Below are 17836 nucleotides of genomic sequence, written 5' to 3' on the forward strand. Positions count from 1 at the left end.
ATGATCCCAAAGTATATTACAGTACTACAAATGATACTTTATCATATTTATACTGTCAGACTTTTCAGATTCAATATTTATTTCTTGAGGAACGGAGATATGAGTCATAATTATATCTGATATATAGTACATTCATCGGATGTTCTGTCATTCCAAGGAAAAGAAGCTTAGAGCCAGAAGGAATGCCCAGTACTAACAATATGACCTAAGCTATCATTCAGAGTAATTTATTTAGGGTAAAAAAGTACCATCTTGTGAGAAAGCCATATTTTAAAAGATCAGAGTCCTAACAGTGTTATTACTTAACTCAAATCTGCTAAGAATAATAAAGTTTATTGATGCTTTTCAATAAGAAAAAAGCCAAAATGCAATACTCACATATCCAGTTAAAAGGAGCCAGTTAAGTTGTTCCCTTGGTTTTGCAATGAAACAAGCAAATCAATCTTTTCAATGTTCTGATTGGTGTTTATAGAGGATGCCAATGGAGAATTCTCTGGCATTTGCTGAGAAAGAAGTGTTGTCACAGGTGGCTGGCCCTCGTTTTGCGGTTGGCCTGGCTGACTTATGGCCATCAACTGATCTGGCAATGTAGCTGGTCCAGAAGTTAAAAGCTGACTACAGTCTGCAGAGATATTTAAAATAGAGAAGCTACCTGATTAGTTATTTTCTGTTAAGATTCATAAGAAGGTATTTATTAGTGGCTGGGATAAATTCATTACTGTGTTTGCTCATTATAGAGTTAAAAGTGAGGCGCCTGACAGCCTCCAAAAAGGTTTTCATTGAACAGTAGTAGAATTCATCCTAGGTTTCCTCTAAGCAGTATAAAAATACAACAATGCTTAGTTATCACCATAAGTCCTATATGATTTCCTTGCTATATAAACATTTAAAGAAACATGGTTTTCTACCTCCTTGGAAACTACTTACTTTAATTGGCTGAAAAATTTTCTGTCATTCTTACTTCATTTTCCTTTCAAGTTTATATCTTAAAATGGCAAACACATACATTTATATATGTTACCACATTTCATCCTCCCAATATCCTTTTCAAGTATGTAATATTACCACCACTTTAGATATGGAAACTGAGGTTCATGCAGGTCAAATATCCTAAGGTCTCAGTCTGTAAGTGGTATAGCTGGGATTTGAACTCAATTGTGTCTAACTACAATCTGTGCTCTTAAAACCACTATGTTGTGCTTTCTTCTAGTAATAATAATGTGACCATTTCGACCAATAACATTTAAGAAATGAGAAATTAGAAAGAGTTTCTTACTATTTTGAATGCCAAATAAGAACATTCCTGAAGTCTGCTGAGAAGAGCCAGGAGAATTTTGTAGTTGGTTCATTGTGCCTCCTGTAGTGTTGTGAAATAAAGTAGCCTGTGGTTGAGGTGAAGATGTGGCTCCCTGGATTCCAGGCATGTTGTTCTGAGGGGAATAAAGGGGAGACTGTTGCATGTCTTGTTGGTTTATACTGTTCTGCAATGCAGACATGGATGCTGGAGAAAGGAAGAGTGTTACTTGCTGCTCTTGAGAACTGGGTGACCCTTGGACCAACTGAATCTGAGGAGAGCTATGGAACAAGGAGGTCTGTGATGATTCGGACTGGGCAGGACCTGGGTTCTGAAGTGAGGAAACTGTGGGCTGGTTCTGAAATTGCATGGGCTGCTGTTCTTGATTCATTGGGGCCATATTATTTTGTTGATGAAAAATTGACTGGTTCTGCTGCTCTTGATTAGCCATTGGATTGTGACTTGGGTTGAATATCATGTTTGGTGGTGGCTGCTTTTGAGATGCCATTGGAGCCATGGTATTCTGATTGCTGAATAAGATGCTCTGCTGTTGCTGCTGCTGCTGCTGCTGCTGCTGCTGCTGTTGCTGCTGCTGCTGCTCCTGGGATGCAGAGTTACTCTGGATGGCAACCATTGAGTGCTGTGACTGGAAGATTGTTCCTTGTTGGTTTTGAGGCATTGGATTAGGAGGAAGGGAGCCCAGGGAAACCTGAGGCTGAAACAGACCTTGCTGGGAGGGTTGTGCCTGTTCTTGGGAAAGCATAGGGGTCTGGATGTGTGATATTGGAGCCTGCTGTTGGAATGCAGCTTGCTGCTCAGTGTTTGATGTTGACTGAAGTGGAGAAATTGAATTCTGAGCTGCAAAAAATGAAATCTGTTCTTCTTGGGCTACTGTGTTAGTTTGAAGATTATTCATTGGACTCTGGGAAAGAAATATGTTGGCTGACTGCTGGTCTTGAGGAACAGAAGAGCCCTGTAGCACAGCCATGGTATTTTGAGAGTGAAACATTGGAGGCTGCATTGGTTCAGAGGAGGTTGTAGAAGTCTGACTGTGGACAATAGGACTTGGACTATGAAAAATAGAACCTTGAGTTTCCTGGGAAAGGTTCTGAGCATCAGCAATAGGATTCTGAGGATGAAAGAGTTGAGCCTGTGATTGAGAAGACTGCTGCAAAAAATTCCCTGATTGGAGTGACATCATCTCATTACCTTGCTGGAATAAACCATTACCTTGCTGCTGAGTACCATTATTTTGAACACTTATCATACTTTTCGTAGATGAAAAAAGGCTAACTTGAGGTTGACTCTCTCCACTATGTTGCATTTGGACCATGGTCTGAAAGACACTGTTCTGAATCTGTTTTGCTTGTGTTCCAGTTTCTTCTCCATCTGCTGAACTTGATGTCTGAAACATGGTAGTGCCAGGAGTTGCAACCTGCTGTGTGGTGGTTGTAGCAGTTTCATTTCCAGAAACTGCAGGAGGAGAAGAAAACAATTCACATTGCATTTGCATGTCCTCATTGGCTGATAACGCACTCATCATATGAGAAGTCTGCTGGTAAACTGGAGACTGCTGAAGGTTTCCATTTGCTGAAGCAGTTGAAGGAAATAGCTCTGACTGAATCTGGGCAGCTGCCTGGCAGATACTCTGTTGCATCTCTATCACCATTGCAGCTGATGATTCCATCACTTGCTGTTGCTGTTGCTGCTGTTGTTGATTAGATAATGTGTTTTCATTCTGTGGGTGAACACTTTCAGCTCTTCCAGCTATTAAATTATCTGGTCTGGTATGGACTGCTGGCTCTGTTGAGGAAAACATTCCAGGGCTTACGCTATTTTGAATTTGACTGACTTGTTGAAAAATGTCTGCACTAAGCTGTTCTTGAACATTCTCATTACCATCTGGAGCAGAAAATAAAACTGAAGATAACTGTTGTTGTGCCTCTAAAACTTGTTGGACCAAGTCAACATTTCCATTGCTACCACTAGTAGTACTGCTTGTAAAACTTCCTGCCTGCAGCTGTTGAATTGTATTCTGTAGCTGCTGACTCACACTATTTGGTGATGGGAAAATATTTGATGAAATCTGCTGCTGTAAAGTCTGTGCTTGTTCTTGTAGTGGTGACTGCTGCTGTTGCTGTGATGCCTCAGTCAGGTGTGACAAATTAACCACTGTACCATCTGACTGTAATACCTCTCTAGACTGAGTTTCTCTTGTCTGAAACTGTGTAGCCTGCTGCAGTAGTGCATCACTGTTGGGCAGCTGACTAGAAGCAGAAACTGCTGGAAAGGTACCAGGCTGTGAAATGTCCTGTGTTTGGATAGTTGTCAGGGTCTCTGGGTTGTATGCCTTGGGCTGAATCTGTTGTTGCTTTTCGTTTTCAGAAGGTAAGTGGGAAGATGATGATGATGATGAAAAAGACCCATTTCCTGCTATGTTAGAGATATTTTCTAATGTTTGTTGAGTGGATCCAACTGTCTTTGTAGTCTAAAAAATAAAAATTGCCAAATAACATGTACATATAAATATTAAATGAACTCATATGATACTTCAAAAATTATTATTATTATAAAAACATATGCAGGGCCAATTTTACCCTCTATATTATTATTTGGAAAACAGGTGTAAGACTGTGATTCTCAGTGATAACATTATGTCTTACTGTCATCGGGATTTTTAAATAAGTATTATAAGCAAAGATAGTCAAATAAGTAGAATAATAATCAGCTGCTGGAGAGTAAGAACACAATAATTCTATGGTTGATGAATTAATAGCCAATTTAAAAATATGTCCATTTGTGGATCACTGGTAACATTATTGAGAGGGGGGAACAAAGGTAAAATGGAAAAGGAGCTTTAGGAAAAGACTGGTGGAGAAAAGGAAATAAAATGTCTCTAGTTTTGAAAATGCTAAAACCAGTACTTTCATTAATACCACACATCACAAAGGTCTAGGTAATGTATTAATCCCTCCCTTGTCAAAAATGTATATTGGCGTATAGCTGATTCACTCTGTGATACAGCAGAAACTAACACACCATTGTAAAGCAATTATACTCCAATAAAGATGTTAAAAAAAATGTATATTGGAAGTTGCTTCGCAGGCTATTTTATTTGAATATAAAATCATTTACTCTGCAAAGCAAAATTCATTAAGTGAATCCGAAGAGAAACAGATATAAAAGAAACAGGAGAAGTAAAAAGCATAAATATGGGGAAAAGAAGTCAAACTACTCAAAATATAGCAATTTTTATATTTGAGGTTAACATGTGGGGCACTAGTCAATGCAGCTCACCTTAAAAATAGGGGAAGATCTTTTCTCTGCTGTTACTTCCATTGGAGTAACATCTTCACTCTTAATCACACTGCTTGATATGAGTGGAGTGATCAGAGCATTAGGAAGAATATTTACCTTATCTAAGTTACATCCAGCAGTTTTCATTGCTGCACACATATCAAAAAAAGAAAGAAAAGTTTAAAATCACTGAAATCATCAACTATTTCATTCTACTGTGTGTTGACATTAGTCATGATTTAAACGTCTATTTTTTGATGCTATGATGGTAGCATAAGATACAAAACTGGTGTATCAAAATGTGCCCTCTTTTTTTTTTTTCTTGGTCGTGCTGCGCGGCATGTGGGATCTTATTTCCCTGACCAGGGATTGAACCCAGGTCCCTTGGCAGTGAGAGTGCAGAGTCCTAACCACTGGACCACCAGGGAATTCTTTGCCTTCCCTCTTTTTAAGTATCAGTGCCCTGAGGACTCCTGGTAAGAGCCTGAGACTATGAGTTAAATATCAACAATTGAGCATTTCAGTTATCAAGTGATACTCCCCAGCACCCTTCCAAGGTGCCTGAATGAATACACTGCTTAACATGACCATAATATATTATAGGATACAGCTTGGAAATCTCTAGGAGGTTCAAGCTACTCAATTACAACTGTTATGTTCTCCTCTTAGTATCTGGCTGCCTGGCAGTATAAAGCCAAACTTTTTAAAGGCCATAGGATTGTCTGAACATTTCTTTCCTCAACAAAACTCAAGCTTCTCATTAAAAGATGCCACCAATTAACCAAACAGATTTCACTTTTCTAAATTAATGTCTTAGAAGACTTGAATTTGCCAAGTTGACACATGAACACATTTCTCTTTTAGATAGTACTTAAACTTCTGAAAAGAAAAAATTTTAAGTCCTATTTTAGGTTTACCAATTAAATTTCCAAAGCAAAACCAACAAGTATTTTTCTACTTCCATCTACTTCTATTTTCAGAAGTAGTTATAGATTAACAACCAAGGAAAGGCAATACACAGCAGATAGGTAAGTTCTACCACTTCATTATAACTATTTTTCCCTCTTGATTCTCTTTCTTCTTTTTCGTCTATTTAAGCCTGCCATTGGCACTTAGTGGAGCGTACTGATAATCACTAATGGCAGTCTTCTAAATTGAACACATAGCCAAATTCTGATCTAAAGGTTTACCACTACTTTGAGACCCTGTGTAAAGAAATATAGATTCCCCAGAAGGCTCAGCTGTTAAACTTTTTTTATGAATTATAATTAACATACAATATTATATTAGCCTTAGGTATACAACATAGTGATTTGATATCTTTATACATAGATTTCTTAATTTGATATTGAGAAGAAATCCTGGCTACAAAGAGGGTTTTAAAATGGAATATGGTATATGAGGAGGATAGTTATCTTCGTAAATATTTTGATTTAAAAATATTTGAAACCTTCTAGTCTTTATTCAGCTTGTCTCACAGCCAGCTGGCTAGAAACAATTCCTATGGAAATTGATTATACTGGGGGAGGGCAAAGTGCCCATTTAACTTTCAATATTCTATGCTTTATTACTCTAAGAAATTAATTATTTACTCATGAGTTCTCTGGACCTATTTTCACCTAGATACTATCAATACCAATATGATTCAACTCACAATCCAATTCTGTCTGAGACAAAGCTTCAGATCATGCACAGGGCAGGCATTTAGAAGTAATTCAGGCCCACCCCACAAGACAATCTGAAAGACCATTAGTGTTGTCTTACGTTGATCCTGTAATATCAACTGCTATTCTTTTTTTTGAATTCTATTAGAATATGAGTTCCATGAAGGCAGAGATTTTGTTGTTGTTGACTGATGCATAGTAGGTAATTAATAAATATTTGTTGAATGAAGAAATGAATGAATTAATTTTACTTTTCCTTTATCGTAGTCAATTTAGTTTGTTGTGGGCTATTTGGTTAATCTTATAGTGTTACATATTTTCATTAACAGTATTTCTGGCCTAAAAAATTTCAGTATCTAAAAACAAGTTTATATTACATTTCAATTAGACACTGCATATAAATATCCATTGACAAACAAATGCATCACCTACACAGTTACTGCTTAACAGATCTATATGCATATTTGCCCCAAATTTATTTAGGGAATAATTCTCTCTCTCTCTCTCTCTCTCTCTCTCTCTCTCGACCTCACTGCACGGCTTGTGGGATCTTAGTTCCCTGACCAGAGATCAAACCCTGGCCCACGGCAATGGAAGCCCAAGTCCTAACCACTGGACAGCCAGGGAATTCCCAGAGAATAATTCTTATTAGTGTGATTTTTCTTCTTCTGGAAAGTGAGAATAGGTGGAATAAGTTGAGCAAGAGTCTTTTACTTCTCTTAAGGAGACTATTCACAAACAGGTATGTCTACTAGCGCAGACAAACAAGGAAAGGACTTTTTGTCTAATGCTCACTCAAAGATACAAGTCTTTCTATGGCCATATGCATAAAGTCTTTGTACGGCCAATGATAATTTAGTTTTCTGAGCCCTATTCTGGTCTGCTTGTTGTGTTAGCTTTGCGTGAGCTCCAGCTGGAATCCTGCTGGTGCTGCCTGAAGGAGTGGAAGGTGCTTCCCTGGGCTGCCTGGTGTCATTAGGTGGGGGTGAGGGGTGCTGGACCTGGAGGAGGGAAAACCTTTCTCCTGTTATGTTCTCTGGTCTCCTGGTACTAATGGGGTTCCTATTATATCACTGTTGGTGCTGCTGGGGAAGGGAAGCAACTACATGTGCTGTCTTTTGCCACTGGGTACAAGGTCAAGAACTGTGGGGTCTGGGCTGCATAGCTCTCTGCCACTGGGCAGAGGTTTGGGAGACCCTGGTCTAGTTTTACCTTCTGCCCCTGGATTGCCTTCTGCCATTGGATAGAGGGTTGAGAGACACTTGGTCTGGATCTTACTATGGCCCTGGTGGAGGGCCAGGTGTTGCCAGGTCTAGTTCTCTCTCCACTGTTGGGGGAAGGATAAAGACACAGAGGGCCTACTGGTACCACCAGTGCAGGTGGAGGGAGCCTGTGTGCTGCTGCCTGCTGTGGGGTGGAGGATGGGTTGGCCCCCTGGGTTCTGCCCTTGCCACTCCTGCAGACATACTGACCTGCTGCTGCTGGCACATACGAGCCCTGTGTTTTGGGCCTCCTGGTTCCACTGTTGGCAGATCAGGTCCATTACTAGTTGGCGGATGTGGGGAATGGGGTGGGCTAACCCTTCCAAATTCTGCTGTTGCTATTGCAGGTTTGGGTAGGGGATGGGTTGGCCCCCAAACACTGCTAATGGGTCAGCTGCTGTCACTTGGTACGAGTCATCTCACTAAGTCTCTACTGGGCTTTCCCTTTCCTGATCTTTTGGCCAAAGAGAACAGGCTTTTCATGCTTATTTACAGATTTATTATTTTGTCTATGCCTGTTGCCAGTTCGGAGTCGCAACTGCTGCCCGACTCAGATAAATTGGAGATAAAAAGAAAACCAGTTAACTCACTTGGTGTTGTTCTGTAAGTTCTAAGGTCTTTAGCCAGTCCTATTCCTTTTTTCTATATTTCAAAGTCATTTTATACTGCTGAATATTTCCAAGGTATTAAGTAGATTTAGAAAGGAGGAACAGGGAAAAGTGAGTCTATACTATCTCCCCCACCACCCCCTCAGGAAAAACAGCTTTATTTGGACTGAGAATTGGAGATGAGAGGAGGACCTGAGGGAGCATACTGAGCTAAGGAGTAGAGATTAGTTTCCAAAATGGCAGTCAGAGCTCATCAGCCAAAAATGGGCTCCACTTCCCAGCAGGCTTGCAGTAAGTGCAATCAATAAAAGGCCTGCTGGGAAATGTTTATTTGCCACTAAATCACCCAAGCATGCCACAATTACAAGAAAGGTACAGGTTGTTTTTTTGTTTTCCATAATTAAATTTCCACAGCATCTCCCCAATCAAAAGTATTACAAAAAGAAGTAAAAAATCACATTTTACAGATCTTAGACTTGTCTTCAGCATTTTGCTCAAATTTCACCATCTTCAAAAAGTAAAACTCTTGTAAAACTCATAAGCTAAAAGTTCTATCCGGGCTTCCCTGGTGGCGCAGTGGTTGAGAGTCCGCCTGCCGATGCAGTGGATACGGGTTTGTGCCCCGGTCCGGGAAGATCCCACATGCCGCGGACGCTGGGCCCATGAGCCGTGGCCGCTGAGCCTGCGCGTCCGGAGCCTGTTGCTCCGCAACAGGAGAGGCCGTGGCAGTGAGAGGCCCACGTACCGCAAAAAAAAAAAAAAAAAAAAAAAATTCTATCCAAGCAGTGAGAATACGGCCTTCGCTAGCCCATGGCAATTCTTTTCCCATTTTCCCTAGCCAGTTAGGGTTGAAAAGCAGAGTGAGGCTCAGATTGCAGGGGTGGGGAGGGGAGAGACTCAAGGGCTAATTTCCCCCAGTACAAGATGGCATCTGAAGCTTGACGGGAGAGCACAACTGGAGGGATTTGAGGGAAGGGTCCAGGCCCTGTATTCAGTCAGAGTCACTGCTGGAAGAGGAGGAAGAGGAGGAGGAGGAGGAGGAGGAGAAATGCTTGCCATGCTTGTGGTGTTTGTGCTTCTTTTTGTGAGCTTTTTTCATTTCCTTCTGCATCTTCTTGTGGATCACCATTCCTGGTCCTACCATGCCAGGAGCCAAAGGATTCACAGGATGCATGCCAAGGGCAGGTGGTGGGTATGCAGGGGGGTAAGGACCTGTGGGTTGGCATCCTGGTTACGTGGTTGTGGCACAGGATGACAGGTCCACTAAGGGGCAAAAGCTGGATTCCCCTCGGGTGATCCTGGGGGAGTGGGAAAGGGGCCTGGAGGAAAGGTAGGGTTGGCAGGTGGTGGATGGGCAGGATTGCAACCTCCAGGGTACCCGATGTTAGGGGGTATGGATTTGGCCCTGGCTGCCCAGCATTGGGATTCCACATGTTCAGGTGTTTCCTCCAATCCAGGAATGGAGAAAGAAGGAAACTGAGGAACCAGATGTCCCATCACCTTTACACCACCGCCTGGGCTAAGTCTACACTATCTTTTCTCAGAACCCACAACTGTATCTTAACGGACTTGCAAATAATACTAAATGGCTTTTAATATCTTTTCTTCCTACATTTTCACTATGTATTTAATGAGCCCTTACAAAGTTCCAGGCACTTTTCTAGGTTATGAGGATCCAGTGATGAATAAGATGGATAAAGCCCTACTACCTGGAGGTTACATTTTAGTGAAGGAGGAAAAACATACAAACAAGTAAAGTCTGTACTACCTAGAAGTTGGGGGAGAAGTTTTAAGCCAATTCAGAAAATCCACAAAGTAAATTATTAATTTTTATTTTGGCCATGCCGCATGGCCTCCGAGATCTTAGTTCCCTGACCAGCGAATCAAACCGAGCCCCACGGCAGTGAAAGCGTGGAGTCCTAACCACTGTACCACCAGGGAATTCCCCAGAAAGTAAATTAGACAGACATATTTAACCATCCCCATATCAATTTGAATTTATGAAGAATACTGTTATTGATAGTTTATGCCAAATAATTTTTAAAGAGTGTTCTCCTTCCATCCATGCCAAATAATAACAATTTTGGAAACTTAGAAAAATCTTTGCTAAGTTTGTTGTCATCAAGCAGCACTTAGGTCATATATAAATACATTTGGTTAAAATACAAATTAAGATTTATAAGGGATGGAAATAATAGAGTAAAAAGAATACAGAGTTTTGGGGGAAATCTAAGTTGCAACCTCTGTCAGTTATTAGCTGTGTGACCTTGAGCAAATCACTTAACTTCTCTAAATTTTGGTTTATTTACCTGTAAAATGAGATTGAACTACATTATCTCTATGATTCCTACAAGCTCCTAAAACTTTTCACATAATTACAACCAGTTAGAGAAAAACATATGCTGGCAACTATTTTTTCACATTCATCCAATTAACCACTCTTTACAAAGCTAAAACTGAGAGACTGCACATCAACACTCTATCCCTGGGTCCTAAACCTGCATCACAGAGTTTTTGAATGATCTGTCTAGAATGTTCACTTACATCTTCCTGTACGTATATAGATATAGAAAACTTTCTGGAAGCTGTTAACAATAGTTTACACTGTACACTTTATCTTATGTAATTTGTATTACTTTTGTGTTAATATATACACAGTTGGGTAAAACTGAAAAATGAACCATGATGCTTTACCACTAGACTTAATATCTCACTGAGCAGTTGTGCAGTTATCCCCCTTACTCTCCACCTCCCCCTGCAAACCCTCTCCGAGGAATGAGAAACTTGTTGCAGAGTGAAAGCTTTCAATGTCTGGCCATAATGTCCTATTTATGTTTCAAGTTCTAAATCTTACTGTAATTGATGGCTATTTTAAAGAATGTTATATGAAGGGTTATGCCATAACACAAATTTAAAAGTCATTTATGTTGCTCAGTCTTCATCATTAAAGCATACCTAATTAAATCTCTCAGAGGGCACCTGGGCATTATACCAAAGCTCTGATTTCAAGGAATCACAAAAATAAGCTATTTGTCAAGGGAAATTCCTAGTTGAAAGCTATTGTTGGTTTAACTGATCAGGAATCTCCAATTAATGATACTGTATTTAAAAATGACAAATGAAAAATTTTAACTGATAAGATAGTTTAGTATTTAATTTTATATCTTCATAAAATTATTTTACATGATTTCAGTTGATAAAATTGTCAAAATAAGAAGGTCTGAATTGTGAAAAATAATAATATGTGTATGTGTGTTTCTTACCCATTTTTTAGGCTTGTAAGATTTTGATCAAATGACTAAATCATTTTATTACCAAAAATTAAACATAGCATTTAAAACCTTTTAACCTTCACTATGAGAAATTTCACACTGGATTACATTAGTGTCCCACCAGCCTGATACTCTATGAAAGAAGCATGAAGGAGTTTTTGCAGAAAAGCAGGAACACATCAAAGTTGGCAAAGGACAGACCATAAATGTCCCTGACTTTCTTTAATGATTGATTAATTATGGTATTATTCATCTAATAAACATCGTTTGAATTATTATTGCTTAGATGTTACCTTATACACTAAAGCTCGACCTGTCTTTTTATTATTTTATTTATTTATTTTTGTGCGGTAAGCGGGCCTCTCACTGTTGCAGCCTCCCCCGTTGCGGAGCACAGGCTCCGGACGCAGGCTCAGCGGCCACGGCCCACAGGCCCAGCCGCTCCACGGCATGCGGGATCCTCCCGGACCAGGGCACGAACCCGCGTCCCCTGCATCGGCAGGCGGACTCTCAACCACTGTGCCACCAGGGAAGCCCCCTCGACCTGTCTTTTTAAATTCCTCTATGGAACCTTGATTTCCTCACCTGTGAAATGACAATCATAAATTTCCTATCTCATAGACTTGGCAGATTAAATGAGATAATGGTGGTAAAGAGTGTGGAATGCTGCCTAGCATTTAATATATGTTCGAGAAACATTAGCCATGGTTATCCCTAGCAGAGACTTGTAAATTTTCCTGTAGTTAAATCAGATCATTATGCGCTTACTTGTGCATAATTCCTAATTAATCTATTTTGGAACTGTTGATAGAAATTATAATGGCAAGCTATACTAAACTGAATATATATATGAATGCTGAATTTTACTATGACAATAGGAAAAAAAATCCACTGTATTTGATAAAATGTATTAAGCATATTATGCCCCTTAAAAATATAAGTATACAAAATTTTGAAATTTAATTTAACTCATGAATTTCATGGCAGAAAAATATAAGTAAAAGCTAGAATTACAGGAATAAATCAATGGCCACTATGCAATTGACATCTTCATATGTAATGGCACAAAAGCATCATAATTGAGAAACACATTATAACATCCTGAAGATATCTTCATTTTCTGTTTGGAAATAATGGTGTCAGAAGAAAGAATGGTACCTAAAGAACCTAAAGCAACTTTTTCAAATGCCAATAGTTTCTATTTTGGTCTCTTTAGTCTCAATGTCAACTACTCTTATTGGCAGCAAGAAGCTTTATAAAGCTGTTTTATATACATTATTGTATTCTATATATACTTTTAAGATTTTTAACATTAGGGAATACAAAACAAAAACTTCTCTATTCCAACACATGTTAAAAAAAAAGTTGTTTATATGGTAAATGAAGGGAAATATCAAGTTGGGAAGCAAGTCTCTGCATTCAGTAAAGTCAAACAAGTATTTATTTTACAATATGGAAGATAACCTGCAAAGTGTTCCGAGTATACAAGAGAAAATAAAATAGTAAGGTTTGCTAGAGAAAATATATAGCATCACTAATTTACAATTTTTGAGCAGAATTAACTTGGTACCTTTCATGGCCTCTTCGAAAGAGCAAGGTCTTGCCGGACTAGATATTTCCTTCTTCACGTTTACATTCAAAGCAGCAGCTGCTGCTATTAAGACAAACAAAAAGGATTAATGTATTTATTTAAACTTATCCTAACAAAATGTGTACCTTAAAATTCTTTAACTGGAATATCTTCTCACAAAGCACTATTAAATTATTTGTTTAGCAGAAATTCTAGGTTCAGATGAGTTTTTATAATCACCAGTCTACGCTCTAAAATGCACCTGTCTCCCAGTGGGCAGAAGCATATGCTTACTTATTAAAACAAAATAAAAACAATCGCAACTTCAAAAAATCTTTCTTGTAACAGTACACATATTTATATGAGATGAGTAGAAGACTGATATGAGATTTTTAAACTTACCAAATATACTGTAACACTAGCATGAAAAAAAAATTCACCATTTACCTACATAAATGATTTATTTAAAATAATACTGATTCAGAGTCAATTGAGCTAAATTTTTTTAAAAACTGTGATGAATATATAAAATCTATAACATTATGATTATTCTTTTTAGCAAGCCTTAGAAAACATAATCTTTGCTATTATTAAAGGAGAATTACTACACTACTATATCTATACAAATCAAGTACATCTACTATGAAAACTTTAAATTTAATGAGCGTGAGAGTAGAGAACAGTTCTGAATGGTAAAGTTAAATAAATTCCAAATAAACAGGTTTTTACTTAAAATGACTGTATAATAATTTTATTTAAATAGATGTTAATTTCTATTTTTCATTGTATTTATTTATTTTATTTATTCCCTTATTTATTCAAAATGGGAATTGAGTCAACTTATTTTCAATTTATTTTTCACATGACAATACAAAATGATGGTTATAGAGAATATAAAGAGATAGTTAACTGTGAATAAAGAGACAAAATGTACACATCTCCTAAGAATGAAGTAAAAAAATTTATCTAAGCATGCTACACTGCACAACAAATGATAATTTGAATGAACTATCAATTGAATGAAATTATCAATTGAATAGAATTGATGAGAAAAAAAAATCCATAGACAATTTTAAAGCATAACATTAATTCTAATAATTACAGATTTAAAAATGGAAACTAATCTTTGAAAAATTTTTAAATTTCTACTTTTAAAACAAGTTTTAGTCATTTGTCTTTAGAGCAACAAAAAATTATGAATAAATACTTTATCCTCCATTTCTTATAGCAATTACTACTGCAGAGTCACTGCAAAAAATAACTAAGGAGATTTCTGTGTCTTAATAGATGGAAGTAAAACAAATTAATGGCTAAGCAATGCTTCAGTGACTAACTGGCAATGAAACAAAGGTTTTACGACTCTGCAAAGTTAAGTGCCTAAGAGCATGTACATGCAATGTATTTTTGGCAGTAGAGACTCAGAAGGCTTTAGAGGGGCTTGTGTCTGGCAGAGCATGCAGAGCCAGCCAGTTTATGTACACTTGAGCCCCTGCCCCAATCCTACTTTTAGACCGTGTACCAAGTATACAAGATCCCCAAATTTTCTGCACAACTACTCTATAGACCATGTGTGAAATCTCAGGCCTATAGGGTGAACAGAGCTTATGAGCACTGGCCAGTGCATCAGGGCCCTCCAGGTAGAGGATGGAGCCAGGAGAGGGAAAAGAAGGGTGCCAGCCTGGGGATTCCTCTTTCTTCATGTTGTCATATCCCAGTTTGGACCTCCAAGCAGTTTAAAAATCCTCAATTCGAATCTGGCCTTCCAGGTTATTATGAAGGTATTTTGGTCAAATTAGGAGGATAGAATATACTTCATTTAATTATTTGTTATTTTTATCTATAACTTTTAAATATTTAGGCAAAATGGTGTAGCAGTTGCCATTTCTACTCTTGACTCACAAAAATTATGCTGGGCCTTGTTCTAGCTGTTACAATTACTATACACCACTGACTATTCAAATGTTTAACCACAGTCCCTGGAGGAATCACAAAAGCAATTAGTTTATCATAATGAGACAGTACAAATTTTCTATAACCAAGTTTTCCTGAAATCATATTCTCTATTCTCTCACATGAACACCTAAAAAGATGCTCACATTTTATAAAATATAAAAAAGTGAAATTGTGGGAAGATTCTTTAATTAGCTATATCATGAAGGCAGAAACTGAAGCATTGGATCTCACTATAAAATTTGCATATTATATATTTATTCAATTAAGAGTTTCTGAGGGCGACTGCTATCTATGATATATATAAGGGGGAAATACTTAAAAGAATAAACGTATGTTAGTGATTGCCTAAATGTGGCCAAATATAGCCGATTAGTGTAGGCTTTAAAACAGAACACTTAAAAGCTGTTTTATTTGGCAATTTATTAAAGGGAAATTTTTAATAATCAGCATTCAACACTAAGAAATGAAGATTCATAGTGCTGATGCTAAGCACTTCAAAGTCCTGAAGTTCTTTATTATTGATCATAAAACCAAACAAAAACAACAAAACCTCAGTATTTTCAGGATGGCAAAAACTTTAAGGCTATTTCCACACACACACACACACACACACACACACACACACACACACACACACACACACACACACACACACTTCCTTCTTCCCTTCCCACACAATTAATTACTGTATGCCATTTTTCTCCCCCTATGAGCAAACAACTCCTCACACAAATACTAAATGTTAATATTTAGTAACTAGCAGTTACTAAAATGCTTTAACTACCATTAGTTTTAAATCAAATTTTCTTGGATTTTTGAGGCCTTCTTAGAAAGAAAACAATCAACTATTTCATCTTTAAGTATAAACCAATATCCTCTTCCCTAGTTTTGTTGAAGCCAGTATATTATTGCCAAACTTTGTCTTTTTCTGTCTGAAATTTCTACTTGTGATCTTTTATTCTGAGATAAATACTAAAAGGATTTCATTAGTGCTATACTATGGCACAGTTTTGTAGCAAACTGGTGGAAATAACCAATATTGTGAAACTCAGACATGATTAAAAAGAACAAAAAGGGAACAGATCACATTAAGTGATAAAATGTAATTATCAAGACTAGTTATAACTCTGTCCTAGAGACTGTTTCCATCACTTTTGTTGCCAGGGCTTTCTTTCCTTGCTACCATTTTTCACTTTGTACCTCACTGAATCCTGAACTATTTGGGAATAACATATCGGTAAACGTAAAGATATGGAAGAACTTCTAGCGCTAAAGACTCCTGAGACAGGAATGGAGTAAACCATGGTAAGCATGGCAGAAACCAAGCCTAGGTCAACAAAACATGTGAAGAGTTTCCATTTCCAAAATGTTCTCTCTGCTTCTCCAGGAAAAGCCTTCTCTTCTTCAGGCAACTAAACTAATGTAGGCAAAAAACTCTTAGGACACTTCTTACCCAGAGATCTAAATTTATAAGCAACTGCTCTGGTTTCTAAAGCACCTGTTTTACCTAAATGCTTAAAATTACATATAAAATATTTATTCACCAGAAGTCTTTGATATTTTTGATAACACAAATTTGAAAATGTTACAGGCATATGATTCTATTTGTGATATTATCACTTATCATTCCAAGCTATCTCTCACCTCTCCCAAAATGCATCCTATAAGCCAGCCAGACTAAAAACTATTAGCAGTTTCTCAAAGTCGTCACTTTCACCTTTCTGCACATAAGAGGTACTCAATGAATGGTAATTCTTAACAAGGAGTAACTTGTATGACAACTCTGGAGAGCCTGACTTCAGAGCATTTCTAGCTTTTCTTTTATTATTAGAGCATAAGGCAGAAACAGTTCCCTTAATATAAGAGTAAAAGCAGTGTTTGGTGGCCATCTTCTTAGGAAATAATGCCATCTTCAAAAAATACTGATATCAATTCATCTTAGCACACAACTTTCTCTTTTAAATTGGCTGGTCTTCTTCATATTCTTCCAAAGAACTAGAAGTTAATTATTCCTTTTGATTCAGAACTTTTTATTTTGACATACCTGGGTCTGGAGTGTAAGTGAATGGCTGAACATCATGAGATCTTCCAGCATTGGTCACTACGTATATTCCCACTGATACTGGCAAAGTTATATGTTGGTCATGATATGGGGGAACCTTCACAATAAGATGATTCTAATTGAAAGAAAATTACAAGAGTCAGAAAAGCAGTAATGTTTAAATTAAAATTTTCAAATAAAATATGATAATTAAGTACATTTCCTGTTAGTTGTAAAGTTTAAAAAGTCTGACTAGGGGAAAAACGTAGTATTTAAAGGCATCAGGACATTAATCTTAAAACTGCTTTTAAGGTAAAATACCAATGTTTTACAATGGCTTACAAGGTCCCTGCCCTGTCAACTTTATCTCATTCCCCTTCTCCTCCAGCTTGTTACACTCCAGTTACATTGACCTTCTTACACTAACACAGTAAATTCATTCTTTTAACACACTAAATTCATTTTTACCTCAGAGCCTTTACAACTTTCTGTTCTCTCTCACTGGAAAACTCTTCCTTTACCTCTTCAAATGGCTAGTTCCTTATCCATTTTCAGGTCTCATTCAAATGTCATCTCCTCCGAGAAGCCCTCTCTGACAATCCTATTTAAAGTAGCACCCCTCTCCAATCTGACCACATAATCTTGTTTATTTCTAAAATAGCACTTATCACCACCTGAAATTACTGTGATTATCTGCTTCTTTTTGTCCCTCTCCAACCAAAAGAATGTAACCTCCATGAGAACCTAGGATGTTCTGTTCTTCATTCTATCTCCATGGTTAAGCACCTCACACAAAATATACTCAAATATATTTGTTGAAAAAAAGAATGAATATATATTCAGGAAAAAAATATGTCCACCAAGCATAATGTCAG

General features: G+C 37.6%; 1 protein-coding gene and 1 pseudogene across 8 annotated transcripts in view; both read right to left on the minus strand.

Moving 5' to 3' along the window:
* The window catches only part of NFAT5 (nuclear factor of activated T cells 5), a 132873-nt gene that overhangs the window by 7903 nt on the left and 107134 nt on the right, over nucleotides 1-17836 (minus strand). For 5 of the 7 annotated variants that reach the window (XM_082863372.1, XM_082863370.1, XM_082863375.1 and 2 more), the window contains 5 exons: nucleotides 16965-17097; nucleotides 12968-13051; nucleotides 4592-4740; nucleotides 1277-3782; nucleotides 379-622 (listed from right to left, as the gene is read on the minus strand). In XM_082863372.1, coding sequence (XP_082719498.1) covers nucleotides 387-622; nucleotides 1277-3782; nucleotides 4592-4740; nucleotides 12968-13051; nucleotides 16965-17097 — 3108 coding nt within the window. In that variant the 3' untranslated portion in view covers nucleotides 379-386. The remainder of the gene's footprint in view (nucleotides 1-378; nucleotides 623-1276; nucleotides 3783-4591; nucleotides 4741-12967; nucleotides 13052-16964; nucleotides 17098-17836) is intronic. The other 2 variants (XM_082863373.1, XM_082863371.1) reach the window with 1 other exon arrangement.
* On the minus strand, nucleotides 9117-9558 carry LOC309976812 (proline-rich protein 13-like; annotated as a pseudogene). The gene has a single exon. The product of its transcript is annotated as a proline-rich protein 13-like (transcript).

The sequence above is a fragment of the Leucopleurus acutus genome (genome assembly GCF_964270905.1).
Source record: "Leucopleurus acutus genome assembly, chromosome: 20".
Classification (NCBI taxonomy): Eukaryota; Metazoa; Chordata; class Mammalia; order Artiodactyla; family Delphinidae; genus Leucopleurus; species Leucopleurus acutus.